Source organism: Serinus canaria, chromosome 1A, assembly GCF_022539315.1.
Source record: "Serinus canaria isolate serCan28SL12 chromosome 1A, serCan2020, whole genome shotgun sequence".
NCBI classification, from domain to species: Eukaryota; Metazoa; Chordata; class Aves; order Passeriformes; family Fringillidae; genus Serinus; species Serinus canaria.
Window position 1 is genome coordinate 42,269,017 of NC_066314.1, and position 14,652 is coordinate 42,283,668.

Sequence of the window (14,652 nt, forward strand, 5' to 3'; positions counted from 1 at the left end):
CATCAAAGTGGAGAAAACAGTTTATTTACCCTTACAATAAATTTTAATAATGATAGAATAGCTTAGATTGTCTTGTCCTAACCTGTTTTTTTTTTTCATTTTATAAAAGAAAGGAACATTGTTGTCAATGATATGGACAAAAGGACACTATTTGATATGTTTTATTTTCTACAGTCTGGTTAAAAATAGCATGCAAGTAATGGAATAAAAATATTTGTATATATGATTTATTTGGAAATAACAATTATACCAGCAATGAATAAAAACCTTACCGTGACAGTTAAATGAAAGTATGACAAAAAGAAGAGTAAAAAATTATTTAACCTGAATATTTTTTTCCTCGTTGTCTTTCATGTTTTCCATTAATATAACAATGTCATAAGCTCTGAACACATATTTTCACAAATTTTAAATTGTTCATGTATTGTTAAATCATTTTTTCCTTTGCAGTGGGTGACCATATATAAAAGGCATGATGATTAGGAAAGTTGGACAGGAATCTTGTATGGATACAGGCTGGCCCATACTGTTCAACATAACTCATAATGAATCCCACCTGACTTCCCTGTGAGTCTGGAACCTGCTGGCATGCTGAATCTTTTTAATCAACTCAGCCAGATAAAGACATATTTTGCATCAGATTTGGTAATTCTTGTGCTTTCTAAATAGAACCATTTGTAAAAATACACACTCGTTCCCTTAAGTTTGCCAAGTCCTTGCTAAATATTCACAAACAGAATGGATAATATGCAGACTGACACTTGCTTTAAGGCATATCCTACTTTTAAAGCACTACCAGGGTGCGTTATTCCTGCAGTTGCTGCTGCTGGAAGGGACCTGGGTGGTCCCAGGGGCCTCACTCCAGTGAGATCTCAGCGGCCACCCGCAGGCAGTTGTACATCTCCGGCGGCAGGTCCGCCCGGGTGAGGTTGTTCCCGTCCAGGCGCAGGTGTGTGATCTTGGAGTAGGTCGTCGGCCCAACCACCTTGCAGAAGCTGCTCAGTGGGAACTCTGAAGCAAAGAGAACAGAAATAAGAGGAAAATAGGAATGATTAGGACAAATAGGACAAAACCGTTATTTTTCTGCTTTTTTTTTTGGATTTCAGTTGAAAATTGTGACCTTAATTCATTATACTATTTTCAATATTTTGCATTTACACTGATGTAACTTCCTGTAAATTTATTAGAACTTGATGGACTTGTGTTGAGAGAGGTTCTTTCTGTTAGTTGTGAGAGGTTCAGAATTTCAAGACTGTGTTTTTCAAGTGCCATTTTCTTCCAGTACAAGTTGACTTTTAGACTTCACATTTTTTATAGAGGTCTAATCTGGCATTTAGATCAAAGGAAAAATCACTCTTAAAAAATAAACTAGAGATGCAAAGAGAGGAATCAGTCAGTTTGTGTACATTACACTGGAAGGGTAAAACTGTTTTATAAGATATTTTAGGAAGTAAAAAGTTTCTGGAGAAATTGAAACCATGAAGCAGCTTTACCCTAAAGAACTGGCAGTTCAATGGGTGTCTGTTATTTTGTATGTATTTTATATGTGCCATTTTGATTTACCTGTTTCAGAATGAAATTCGGGTCTGCGGTTGGAGAAGAGTTTTACATTTAAGCTGTGCAGCTGAATCTTTCCACATCAGAATTAGGTGAGTATGAATGCAAAAATTACTTATACAATATATATCTTTATTGTAATTTATATATCATGTTATATCTGGTCTCTATTCAGTTGGGGGATTTTTTGGTTCACATGACACCGTATAGATCTTGAATGGAAATTTGATTTATGTCCTATGATCAGTATTAACTGTAAGGCAGAAATTACATGAATTACTGAAGTTCTCTGCTCAGTATGAAGAGCACACACCCACCCACATTATATCCCTCTTTCATGCAGAGAAGACCTATCCTCAGGAGAGAACGTATGTGGATAAATCTGTTGTCCCTGCATATCACATTGTGTGATTTTGCAAAGAGAGTCTTCATTCACTGTTTCCTTTGAGTCAGACAGAGGATTAATCTACTGAAAAGTTCTAACTACTAAAGAACCAGTCTGAGAGACTTGTTCTTCTTCAGAACACTGACATTGCATGAATTCACAGAGAAAATACTTTAAAAGATTAAAGGGACTCTTTCAATGAACCTATGCCTCATAATTTCTGAGACATCAAGTTAGTATTATCAAAATCAAATGCCATTTGATTTACCTTTCACAGGTCACCTTATGCATCTTTTCTATGTGGCTACTTAACACATCTAAGAAAGTATGATCAAATTGTAGTACTAAAGAAAGTGGAGGAAGTACCTTTCATACGTTCTCATAAAATTTTGGATTAACATTGTTCTAATTGGATTCTTCCAGGACATACTTTACAATAATTTTCTATCAGTAATGAAACATGGCTTTTGTAAACTAAGTATAAATGTACAGGCAGCTCTTTAGAGCATAAGAGCTTAGGACATATTTTGGACAGAGATATGGTGTTAAGAGTGGGTAAAGATTCATCCACAAAAGAAGTTGTTTTGGGTAGGAGTTAAGGAAATATAATTTAAAAGTCAGATCTCAATCATCAATTTGATTAAAGCAAATCAAAGCAATTTCCTATATTTTGTGTAGAGTGCAGCCTTCTTTTGGAATGGTGAGAGATGAATGACATCCTTTGGACAGTCCATATGGTAATACTGTAAAATTTTAAGACCTCAGACCAATTCTGACACCCTTCTGGTCCAGAATGTATCAGCAGAAGCAAACTAATAATTGTTCATTAAGAACATATGATCAGAGAGATTTTTTTAGGATTATGTCTGGGTAGAATTTTGCTGAATGAAAGCATAAATTCCTGAGATTTTAACTCATTTTCTTGGGCTATAGGCTATGTCATTGACTATTTAGTTCCAGTTTTCTTCAGATAACTTGGATTTATTTTGTAAAGTTTAAAATAATCATGAATTCTAATATAATTTTTTTCCATCTTCTTGTCATTCAGGAATAACATAGTAAGTATATTTTTACTGATGACAAACATTTAAAAACTTTATCGATTTAAATTTTATGCTTTTTTTCATATTGTTACTTTTTAGCATAAATGCTTGTATTTGGTTGCAAAAGAAGATGGGCTTATACAAGCTGGATAGATGGTTAACTACTCAAAGAACATGAACTTCATACACATAAATCACAAAACTTAGCTATGATAACAAAACTCTGATTGGTGCTGACTGTCTATGATGCTAAAACCCCTTGGGAAGTGGATGGAGATCTCAGCCTTACAGAAGTCAAATGAACTCAGTCATGGACCTCAGCGGGATTTTGTTCCAATATTTGGTCCACATCTTTTAAATGTGGGCATCAATTTTTTTTACTCTTCCTGAAATTTTCAGTTGTTAAAATCATAATAAAAATTGTTTCATTTTAGTTTCAGCCTCTAGTAGCAGAAAATAAGACCAGTGGGTCTTGTGGGTGCACTTGATGAGCTGTTACCTGTCTGATCTGTATCTGGAATTGCAATCCTTTAGACCGGAGTACTGTAGCATCAAATATCTCTGTAGTTTACTTCTTCTTTTGTTACACTTACTAACACTGCAGGTGAAAAAATGTCTTCCTGAATTGATAAAATTCAGGTTCAGAACTAATGTAGCTGGAATTTTTTCCCCACATATTTTCCCAACACAGAATTCTTGCATAAGCCAGACACTGAGAGAATAAGAAGTATTGGATGAAAATTGGATTTTCATCTAAGAGTACAGTGGGCAACCCAAACAGGATATGAAGTTGCACAGTCTGTTGTCCACTAATCACATGCGACATATTTTTAGATATTCCATGTTAAAAAACTCCTTTGGGAATTGTTGGAATGAGTGAGATAAAAGACCATAAAGCACCTCCACAATTTAATACATAGTCTTTTAACTGTCCTCTGGAACATTTTCATTTTCCCCTTTTCTACTCCATTTATGTGGAGTAACCCTATTACTTCCTGGGGTTTCATGTGGAAGCAGCAATTTTCTCCTTAATCCCATACAAATACAGATGAAATATGGAGAAGGCCATCTTTGGATCCTCTTCTTGTTTCACTGAACCTCTTTAGTTCTTGGGATCTTTTTTTCCATCCTGCAGAGTTTCTTTTTGCCTTGAGGAGTCTGTAACACAAGTCTGTGTCTGTGTGTGTGTGCTTGTGTACATGCATGTGTGTGTATGCAATAATAATGGCATCTTCAAGGCATTTCAGTTTAGAAACTGCAGTTTCGGTTTGAGCTATGGAGAAAGTGAAAGCTTTTCTAAATCTTCCATTGTCCTATTCTAGCTTGGAGATGCAATGAGCACCAAGCACAGTAGATAAAAGTGTAGATTTGACACCTACAATCGATATAATGGATGTACTTCAATTTATTAGTTAGAAATCAGAGGAGTTACTCTGAATTTGATTTCTTAACAGTTTGCTATCTGCCTCACCCACTGCTTCTTGCAACACAGAGGTAAACAGCACCTGCTAAGGCATAGCCAATTCTGCTACACATTTTGATGTTTTTATTCATCAGTTCTTGTTCAAAAAACTCAGAGTCACTCAAATAAAGGTATTTCTCAAACAGATTATTTTTTATGAATGACAATGCACAATGATTGTAGCAAGCCCATGGTGAAACTCATGGACCATTGATATTTCAGGAAACATGAAATATCAATGGTCCATGGTGAAACTCATGGACCATTGATATTTCTGGTTCCAGCTTTGTTGATATTTCAGGAAAGGATATTTCCTTTCCTGAAATATCAACAAAGTAATTTAGAGAAATTAGAGAATTCTAATTTCTCTAAATTAGAAATTTAGTAATTAAGAGAAATATCCTTTCCTGAAATATCAACAAAGCTGGAACCAGATAATTCTTTCTTAGACAAATATAAATGTTAACTGCAAGCTTTAAGGTACCTGAGAAAAAGGGAGACATAGCAAGTTAAGAACTCTGGAGAAATATCTTTATGTTAGTTCTCAGTATAATGAAAACTTCAATCTAAGCAAGCACAAACTGAAAGATTATACTTTTTGAGTATAATTGAGGTCAAATTATCATTACTCCTTAGACAGAGGTCTCTCGCTGCATATGCGTACCACAGGCCATCCCATGAAACAGAAGCTGGCCTAGTTTACTTTCACAAACAGAACAATTTATTAAGCAAAGGAAATGGTCATTGGTTTGAGGTTAAGGTGTCATGAATGGTGAAATCCAAGGGCTTTGTTTGCCTTATATTAATGATTATTTCTAATTAATTTTTATACCACATTGTCAATCAGCATCTTAGGGAACTATATATTATGCCTGTAAAATTAGATAGCTGAGAAAATTGATTCTTGAAGTCTGCTAGATTTTCTGATAAAGAAAAACAAACAGTAAGTCATAATTCTGTTGCATCAGTCCATAGGGTAGCAATGACAATGTAGCACTCCCCACACCATCCCCTGAAAATGCATTGTTCCATGAACAGCTAAAATTGTTGTCATTGCCCCTGACTCTAATGTCCTCAGAAAAGTGAATACAGCCAAGCTTGGAACCTGTTATCTTGCAGAAGGCTGAAATCATTCTAAGCCAGGGAAAGTGCTTCTACTTCATGAGAAATTTTAAATCATCCTTGTTAACTGTTTTAGGAGTGGCAGAGTATCTGGAGGAGTTCCACAGGTTGCTGTATGTAGTGCCTTTACAGCACTACAGTGGGAACATTTAACTCGTTGTTTTCCCTCAGGAAAACAAGAAACTGAGATGCACTAGGAAAAAAAAAAGGAGCCACTGAGAAAAATGAAACATAGTAAATGCAAAACATTTCAAAATATCTTGCCCTCAGTCTGGCAAGTTCTCCACTAAAACTGTTTGGTTTTAAAGGCTACATCTCCATGGAGATGTATGTATGGAGTGGCTAACACTGATACTCTTAATCCTTGACTGTCACAAGCAGGCAAACAAGGATTAAAAGGAGGATTTTGTGGTTTAGTCTATATCAACAAGCAAGATGATATAAATCCTCCTGAAGAACCATAGTCATATTTGGAATATCTCCCTCTGCAGCTGGAGAACTTCTGGCACAGTGGTGAGGTCTCTCCAGCTCTGCAACACCTCCTTGTCAACCCAGGAAGGGACAGCCTTGTGAAAGCCCTGTCTCTGCAGAAACCTTCATGGTCTCATGCTTGGTGTGGCATTTCTGGACTTCAGAAGGAACATTTCTCAAATTATAAGTGAATGGAGACAAACTTGCCACCTGATCATATGATGTGCAGAATGGAAATGAAAAGAAAGAACAGGGGCAGCTCTTTGGATTTCAAGAGAGCTTTGGAAGGATGCTGCATGAGACAAGGGAGGAAAGGAACAAATCCAGTTGCTTTGATGTATCTTTTTCACTGCATCTTGTGCCTGCTACCTTACGAATTCGTAGTTTTATCCCTTTCTCCTCCCTCCAGCATTTTGGTTACCAGCTCCTGAAAGGTTACCATTGTCAGATCCTCACCTGAAATCTCTCTCTTTTTGTCAGCTTAAGAATTTTGAACATCTTTTGCACTGATCCAAATTTTCAGTTTTTTTCCTGAATTGTATTAGAAAGCTCCACTGGCTTCTACGCAGTTACTCCATTTTACACAAGATGAGAGTTTGGGGAAAAAATCCACATCAGTATGAAAGCATAAATTTCTCATTCTGAGGCTATATCGAGTGACTATTCAGTAAATATCTATCTTTTAACATGAATGTGGACAACTGTTAGGTAAATGTCAGTGCTCTAACAGTCTAAGCAGTACTATTTTTTCAGACTTGTTCATGTGTTATTTCAGATACTTGCACTGACCTTGCAGTATCTAGTCTGTGGCAAACATTAATGAATATGTGCAAATTTAACTTACTGTTAATTTTGTTGACTTGGAGGTAGAAGTTTTCCAGGTTCTCACTGACAATTGGAATGCTCTTCAGCTGATTGAAGGAGAGATCCAACTCAACTAGTGATGTGATGTTGAAGACATTACCTGGGATTCCAGAATCTGTTAATTTATTGTGGGATAAACGTAAATACTGCAGGGCTTTAAAACCTTGGAAGTACTCATCAGGAACATTGGAAATCTGGTTATTATCAAAATACAGCATGAGCAGGGAGTGAGGCAGTCCTGTTGGTAGCTTTGTAAGTTGATTGAAGCTTAAGTCAAGATACAAAAGTGAATTCAGGCCTTTAAAAGCCCCAGAAATAGATTCTGCTTTCAGCTGGTTGTTCTGGAGGTGAATGACAGTCAGATTCATCAGCCCCTCAAATGCACCAGGATTGACTTTTGTGATCTTGTTGTGACTTAATTGCAGGTCATCTAGAGTTTTTGGAAGCGGTCCAACAGCTTCAGTCAAATTGTTGTAGTTAATGTGAAGTTTCTTCAGGTTCTTTAGTTTAGAGAAGACCCTTCCCTTAATTTTTGAATTTTCCAAATGGTTGTGATCCAGGATCAGCCACTGTAGGTCTGTTACATTGTCAAACGTGTTCTCTTCAATTCCCTCAATCATATTGTTTCGGAGATAAAGGTATTTAATTCCACTTGGTACGATCGGAATGGTTTTCAGCTTAAGATTGTCACAATACATGGCAGTAGGGTAGCTTAAAGGACAATTACATTCTGGGGCACAGACTGCTGCAGATGGCCCAAAAGGATCATAGCCATAATCATCTCCAGGACCGTAGTCATACTGGCAAAAAATGCCACTAATCAACAGCAGAAAGACAGCTAGGGAGTTTAGAGTCATCTTTCTAATGTGTCTTGTTCCTGTATGGTGAAAGGGAATAAACAGGATATAACTTTAGGTTTTTATCTCACTCAGCAATATTTGAAATTTTACCACATAAATATTACATTTAAAAACTAATTATCGTTCCTTTTTAAAGTTTTTAATTAAGAAAAAATATTGGGTGGTTAGTATTACAATGTTAATACTGTATTACTGCCCCTGTCTTGTATAATCTTCCTTTGCAATGCAAAATTGCTGGCCATTTTGCTGTTGTAAGTAAAACTTTTTTTATATCTTTCTGCATTCATGGATTAAGTCACAGGAAAGATGATGAAGTACAAGGTTTTTAAACTTGCTACAGAAGTTTTCAGTTTTTCTGAAGACCACATTCAGAGGCAGTTCCACCATTTATTTCTACCAAGCATTCCTAATGTGCTGAATTGTCTCATAGCTAAACATGTGGCTATTTGACTTCAGTCTGAAAGCCACAGGGAGGTTAAAACAGGATAATGCTCTCATGCATGATGTGTTGTTAAGATGTGTGTAGCTTGAAAGCTCTTTTTCTCATGGTCTATGTTCTGTAAAGCATGGTCCACTAAGTTTCATAGCCACCTAAACAAACTAATAGGAATATAAAGCATATTATCTTTAACATGTCAAACAACCAATCTTGAATAAGTTTGCAGTGGATCTGAAAAGGCTGAATCTGACAGTAGACCAGAAATGACTGAATTTCAGATAGTGAAAATGTTCTTGCAAATTCTCTATACAACAAAGTTGTTGCTTACAATTTATGCCCCTTCTAAATTAATTGAATAATTAAACACACTGGCTTTGCATAGTCAGTTTTTCAGTTCACATACAGCAAAAGGACATTTGGTGTCCTTGGAGGTGTTTGTGATTCACTGTACATGGGGTCACTTAACTCTTTAGGGCCATAGCTTTCTCATCAGGTACTCCACAAGATGTCAATTAATCTGTGAAGACTAGTATCTGGTTTGCACCTCTAAGTGGCTAGATAGATGTTCTGCTGGGAAAGTAGGTCTAGAATCAATAAAGTCAGTGAGCTTTGATTTTCACTAGTAAAAGACAAGGCTCCAAGACTCAACTACTGTTCAGCGAATGAGAGGATTAAGAAAATCCTTAAAACCTTTTTTTTTCCCCAAGGAATTTCAGAAAGTATGTGAAGCCTGTAAACAGACCACAAGACATTGATCTCAGATCTGGGCAATCTTCCAGCAGAGTAACTTTATCTTGGTATTGTAATTTTTACACAGAGGATTAATGCTAAAGTGCAGGGCCATAGCTACAAAATTTTCCCTAATTCTAAATGTCTTTCCTTCTATTGACTTCTTAAAAGCCATACTATATTCTAGTGAGATAACTATCTCATTTAAAGCATCTCTAGGGTTCCTGTCCCCTGAAAAAAGAATCTGATTGCATATCATCTCCATGGTGCTGGTCCCATCACATTTACCTAATTACAAACCCTAGGATAATCATTGAAATATTAGTTGTCAGGGTGATTTTCTTTGCCTGTCTTTCATTACTTCATGAGAACATGCAACGTGAACATGAGCTCGACCTTTAGTCCCCTGCTGGTATAAATAAGTACAGCTCATCTGAAAGCAAGGGCTGCAGTAACACAATTCATCTCAAAATCTGGTCCTATTTAGGTACTAAACATTAAAGAAAGGAAATCAAGTACTTCTATATTCAAAGTATAAAAAGAGTGTAATGAACTCCTTGCACTACACTCTTTGGCCTAATGGTGACATTTTTTACCTCCTTAATTTTATAGTTTTTAAATAACACAGACATTTAAAATTCAAACTCTTTTTTTTTTTTCTGGTTTTAAATTATATTTGTAATGCAAAGTTTTATTATTGATATCATAGTCTTCCAGTCCTTTAAAGGACTGTACAAAGTTTTACTGCTCTGCAGAACCCTTCAAGTAACTAAAAATGTTAAATAGGAAGTGTTTTCAATTATCAAGTCATTTTAGAATTTATGTGACAATTCTATAGTTCAGGGGCATATGGGTCTGTGTGCAACATAAAATTGCAAAGTAAACAGGAAATTTATTTAACTTATTTTATTAAGACATTTCTCATTCAGGTATCTGAATGTCTCACTGTCAGAAGTGTAAAAGGTTAATAGATCATGCTTGTTTGTTGCAATGAACTACATGAATCCAAAATATAAAATCAGAATACATTCTTAGATGTTGGTATTACAACATAAACATGCTTTAATTAATTGCCTGTGCCTGTTCTAAGCAGTTGTATTGCAAAATACCTGTGAAAATATTTGTGAAGTTGCTCAGGCAGCTTGCCAAAACATACTAAATGGTAAATCCATGATTTTGGGAAAATACTCGCTTCATTAGAAATACTATTCAAGCTATGTTTGACTTTGTCTATACTTCCTTAATCATTAAGTTATTGAGAAACAAAATAAATATAAAATTAACAGACAATCAAGTGTAATTCTGTAGCTTAACTTCTTACCCAGTTTGCAAAAGACTATATTTTTTAAAAGTTCCACTACTATATTTAAAATGTGCTTCAAAATTATTTAGATATTTTAAAATGCTTCTGTTTGCCTCTCCTTGTTTATGTGATTAATTATTTAAATATCAGGATACATTGTCTTTTTGTAGAATGAAGCAGAATGATTTAGCAAATGGGGTTGACAAAGCTCTCACTAATATTATGAATGAAAAAGTAAACAGTGAGTAGTCTCACACACTTCTTTGTACTCTATGTCAAATCTTATTCCGATGTAGAACAAAAAAGACTGTAAAAAATTGCAACACTGATGTACAGAGTATGTGAAATTGTTCTAAGGAAACTGAGAAAGTGAATCGACAGTGAAACTGTTGATTTGTGCTCAATTTACAAATTGGCAAACTTATCCTGTCATGTCTTCATGTTCCCATTGCAGCTACATTTAAACAGCTGAACATTACAGTTAAAGCATGCAGCAGCACTTACCTTACTGCCTTCAAGCTGCTTTCCTTAATTCCCAGAGCAGATGCAATAAGAGGCTGTATCCACCAATATATGCTCTAAACAGTGTCAGGAGGTAAAAGTCTGCCAGATCCTCTGTGTTACAAGAGGGGAAAAAAAAAAAAAAGCCCTAGTCACGCTGTTCTCTGAAGCTGCTATGTCATCATGGTGATCTTGTGGTGTGGCATGTACAAAAATGCAGCTCTCTAATGAAGTGCAGGTGGATACCATATTTTGTACAAGGACAACCCATCTGTTCCTCCTGTGGGATCAGAGAATGATATTTCACAAACCTGAGAAAGTTAAAGAGCCATAGGTTTATACAAGTGGGTTTTTTTTTGTTTTTCAGAGGGAAAACATGTTATAATGTAAAAGAAATTGCAAACAGGCTTTTGTTTTCCAACTTATTTTATACTGCTAGACATGAGCTAACACACAGCACTCAGACCTCAATGCTGCTGTTCTTCTTCAGCCAAATGACTCATTCATTTTTCTGCCTTTTTCTTTAACTCTCTTATGACCACAGTAAAATATCCTTAATGAAAACTTTAGCCTAAGGATCAGATTCAAAATTATCTTTGAATCATTCCCTTTTCCACATTACATAGTGAGTTCAAAGATTACATATTCGAGTTCAAAGATTCTTCTGCAAATCATTGGAATTGATTTGGTCTGGAGATTTTCTTTGGTGGTTGAATGTATGTTTGTTTAATAAAAACACATCCCAGGAATGGGTTTTGAGCAGTTACTGTAAACTCACTCCATACATTCGTTCATTTTGCACTTACAGTTTCCTCCTGCTTTTCAGAATCTGGAACTACTCAGCTTTATGTTGTCTGTTTCTTATTCCATGGATGTAGTTCAAGAATGCATCTTAAGGCTTGGATGAGATGTTACTTTCACCAGGCAATGTAGAAAAAAATTACATTAAGAAAGTAACAGTTTAAAGGGGATCTTAATGCTTCCCTTATAAGAACTTTCCCTTATCTCTAAATGGAGGATGTCTTCCTTTTTATGGGAAACATTTTTTTTTGATAGATTTGAGCAGGGAAAAATGTCAAATGTGCTTATAGAAAGTACGCACAAGGCATTTAAAGTGTCTTGTGTGTTTAATTGCATTTGATTGTAATTGTTGGGGTAGAAATTCAGGGATCTTGTCCATTTTCAACTTATTATCTTTATGAAAAGTTATAGTACACAATGTATTTAGGCTGGAGAACCCTGTCAGTTTCCTGAAGAGGAGCCTGGATATGAGCTTCTCCCAAAATTTGCTGGTGATGCATCTGTCTCCACAGCGGTGAAGTCTACTGGGAGCATGGAAAAGCCAGTGCCCTTCACCAAGAGCAGGAAAGACAACAAACACTTACAGACCTTTGTGCTTCTGCAATGCCCCAATTAGCAAACAATTTGCTCAACACAGAGTGCCATGTGCCAGTGCAGCCCACAGGGAGGAAATGTTATGCTTTTGATGTTCTGACATCATGCCTGGTGTGGGAGAACCATTTGCACTCTGGGAAACACGTTGGTGACAGATTGTTACTGCTTTACTGCTTGAAGGGTGCCAAGAAGTGAATGTGAAGCAGTGGGATTACAATAGTGAATTAATCTAAGTGAAAAACTGCATGGTATCAGGACTAGAAATGTAGAAGTGGACAAAGCTGCTGTTGTTCTGCATGTAGACAAATGGAGACCAGATGGAGTTTCTCATGCACAGAATGATATTTATCTGAAAACTACTTCATTAGCTTTAGTTGACCAAGGAAACCTCAACTGTGATTGACTGCAAATGTAGCAACAAACAGCACTCAGCAAGAGATCAGTTGGAATAAAAAAATATTTTTCATGCAGAGAGAGATAACCTTTAAGATTGGCTATTATCAAGATTGGCTCTATGGAAGAACATGTAAGAAGGTGAGCAATGGAGCATAATATTTGTAAAGAGAATTTTAAAAAACACAGGAAAGGCATTAATTGTGCTTTCTCTGACTATAGATTTGTTTTGAAGGACAAGCCAAATATTATGATAAATTAATGTATATTTTGAACCCTCAGTAATAGGTGTAGTTTTGTATTTGCAGTACAAATAGAATCAAACATTGGCTGCAAGTACAGGATAATCCAGGCTTAATATGCTTTTGGCACAGTTGTATTTATGAACCAGTTTTTCTGTACATCAAGTATACATCCTTTTTCTCATTCTGACAACAGAAATAAAAAACATGCATATCTTTTTAGCTTACAAATCTTATTAAGAAAACTGATGATATTTTGAAATTAGCATATGGTAAAACTTGGGTCACATAAAGTTCAGCTGAGACTTGTTCATTCATATAGTTCCTGGCTTGCTGGCTGTTTTAAATTAGCTATGGAAATTGCACAGTCAAGATGAAGAATCACATGCCTTCTGAGGTTAAGATAAAAAACAATAGATTTTCTTCCCTTTTTAATAAGATTTTTACCATCTCTCCAATCTGTTATTTAATATTGCCCTTTGGCATAATTTTTATGCTCTTCCTAATCTTACAGTTCTAACTCATGAAGCTATCACCTCATAAACCTGTTTAGGAGAGCAGGTAGGTGCTACAACCCAGCAAATTAAGGTATTGCTTCTTCTGCAAAAGAGGGTGGGACTGTGGCTGGGTGATTTCTTTGTTTCTGGTCCTATTTTGTGTTCTGTGCAGGGGTTCTTTTGATAGGTCTCAGAAGTCATTAAACACCATGTGAATGAAGTTTAATTCCTTAATTCCTAAGAAATAGACAAAATAATATGTAAATTCACCTATGTCATCTAAGTTGTAAACTGGTTATAAATATGCTTCACACTGATGATGTCAGGACATACTAGTATTTCATTTTTACAACTACTGTGCTCCAGTTTTTATTCAAAATTTATTTTTCTTTTGTACCTTAATTATTCATCTTTCTTGATGGGAAATATGATCAAAACCTATTATAATCTAACTTTCTTTGTTTTGTGATATGTGAGTAGAAATATTTTTTTATGTGATACAAAGCTCCTTTTTTGGTTTTTTTTTTTTAATTTGTATTTTCATAGCTGGAGATGGCCAAGTCTAATGGGTTGGAATGAAAGAATCTGAAAGCAGAGCTCACTGCAAGTCAATTTGCACTGGCTGAGATCTAGCCATCAAATATTGTTGAGTTACAGTGCATTTTGTTTCTACACTCATCAGAGGTATCCTCTCTGCTTTTAGTCTCTGGTAAAACTGCCCTCTTTATAGTTTCTATGCACTTCTGCATAAAGGGAAGTGCCTCCCAATCTGTTTGGATTTAATACCCTTTTCCCCAAAAGATTCAGGTTACTGAAACTTAATAGATACTATCTAAACCAACTGCTGCTTTGTTTTCATCTTAAACCTTTGCACACATCTGGTGCACAGAACCAAGAGAATTGGGTGCCCAGTATCAGGAATAGGGTGGTTTTGCCATGGCAACACCTAGCTCCAGAGGAATTCCTCGTGGAGCTTTTCACACTGCCACATGAAATGAGCAATGAGGTTTCTCCTCTGATCACTCAGGATGTAAACTAAATATTACTCTCAAGATGAAATGAAGGTTAGTTCATTTTATTTGGCTACCTGCAGCAGGGGTTGAGAAACCTCCATCAAGGGAAAAGGCTTCCATGGACACCATGCAACAAGCCACTTAATTATAAAGAGGCAACATAGTGTTTATACATGATGTTTTCTGTGTCTCTAAACAGTGAATTTACAGCCTGTTAGCAAATGCATAGTGAATAAACAAAAATAGGATATTGGCACAAATCTCCAGGATCAATTAGTTAAGTATTTCTGTAAAGTTCTGCAGCATTTTGAAAATAGTACTGAAGGCTGACTCATGTTTAATGAAGTCCACTAAAAACAATTCAGTTCCAGGTTCT

At 35.8% G+C, this 14,652-nt stretch overlaps 1 protein-coding gene across 1 annotated transcript; it reads right to left on the bottom strand.

Annotated features, from left to right (window-relative positions):
• Positions 1 to 145: 145 nt before the first annotated feature.
• Positions 146 to 11,204, bottom strand: LUM (lumican). The gene is made up of 3 exons (XM_009086672.4): positions 10,740 to 11,204; positions 6,885 to 7,781; positions 146 to 1,011 (listed from the first exon to the last, which is right to left on the bottom strand). Exons 2-3 carry the CDS (start codon positions 7,759 to 7,761, stop codon positions 857 to 859), a joined length of 1,032 nt encoding a protein of 343 aa, XP_009084920.1. The 5' UTR covers positions 7,762 to 7,781; positions 10,740 to 11,204; the 3' UTR covers positions 146 to 856.
• Between the last annotated feature and the right edge of the window lie 3,448 nt (positions 11,205 to 14,652).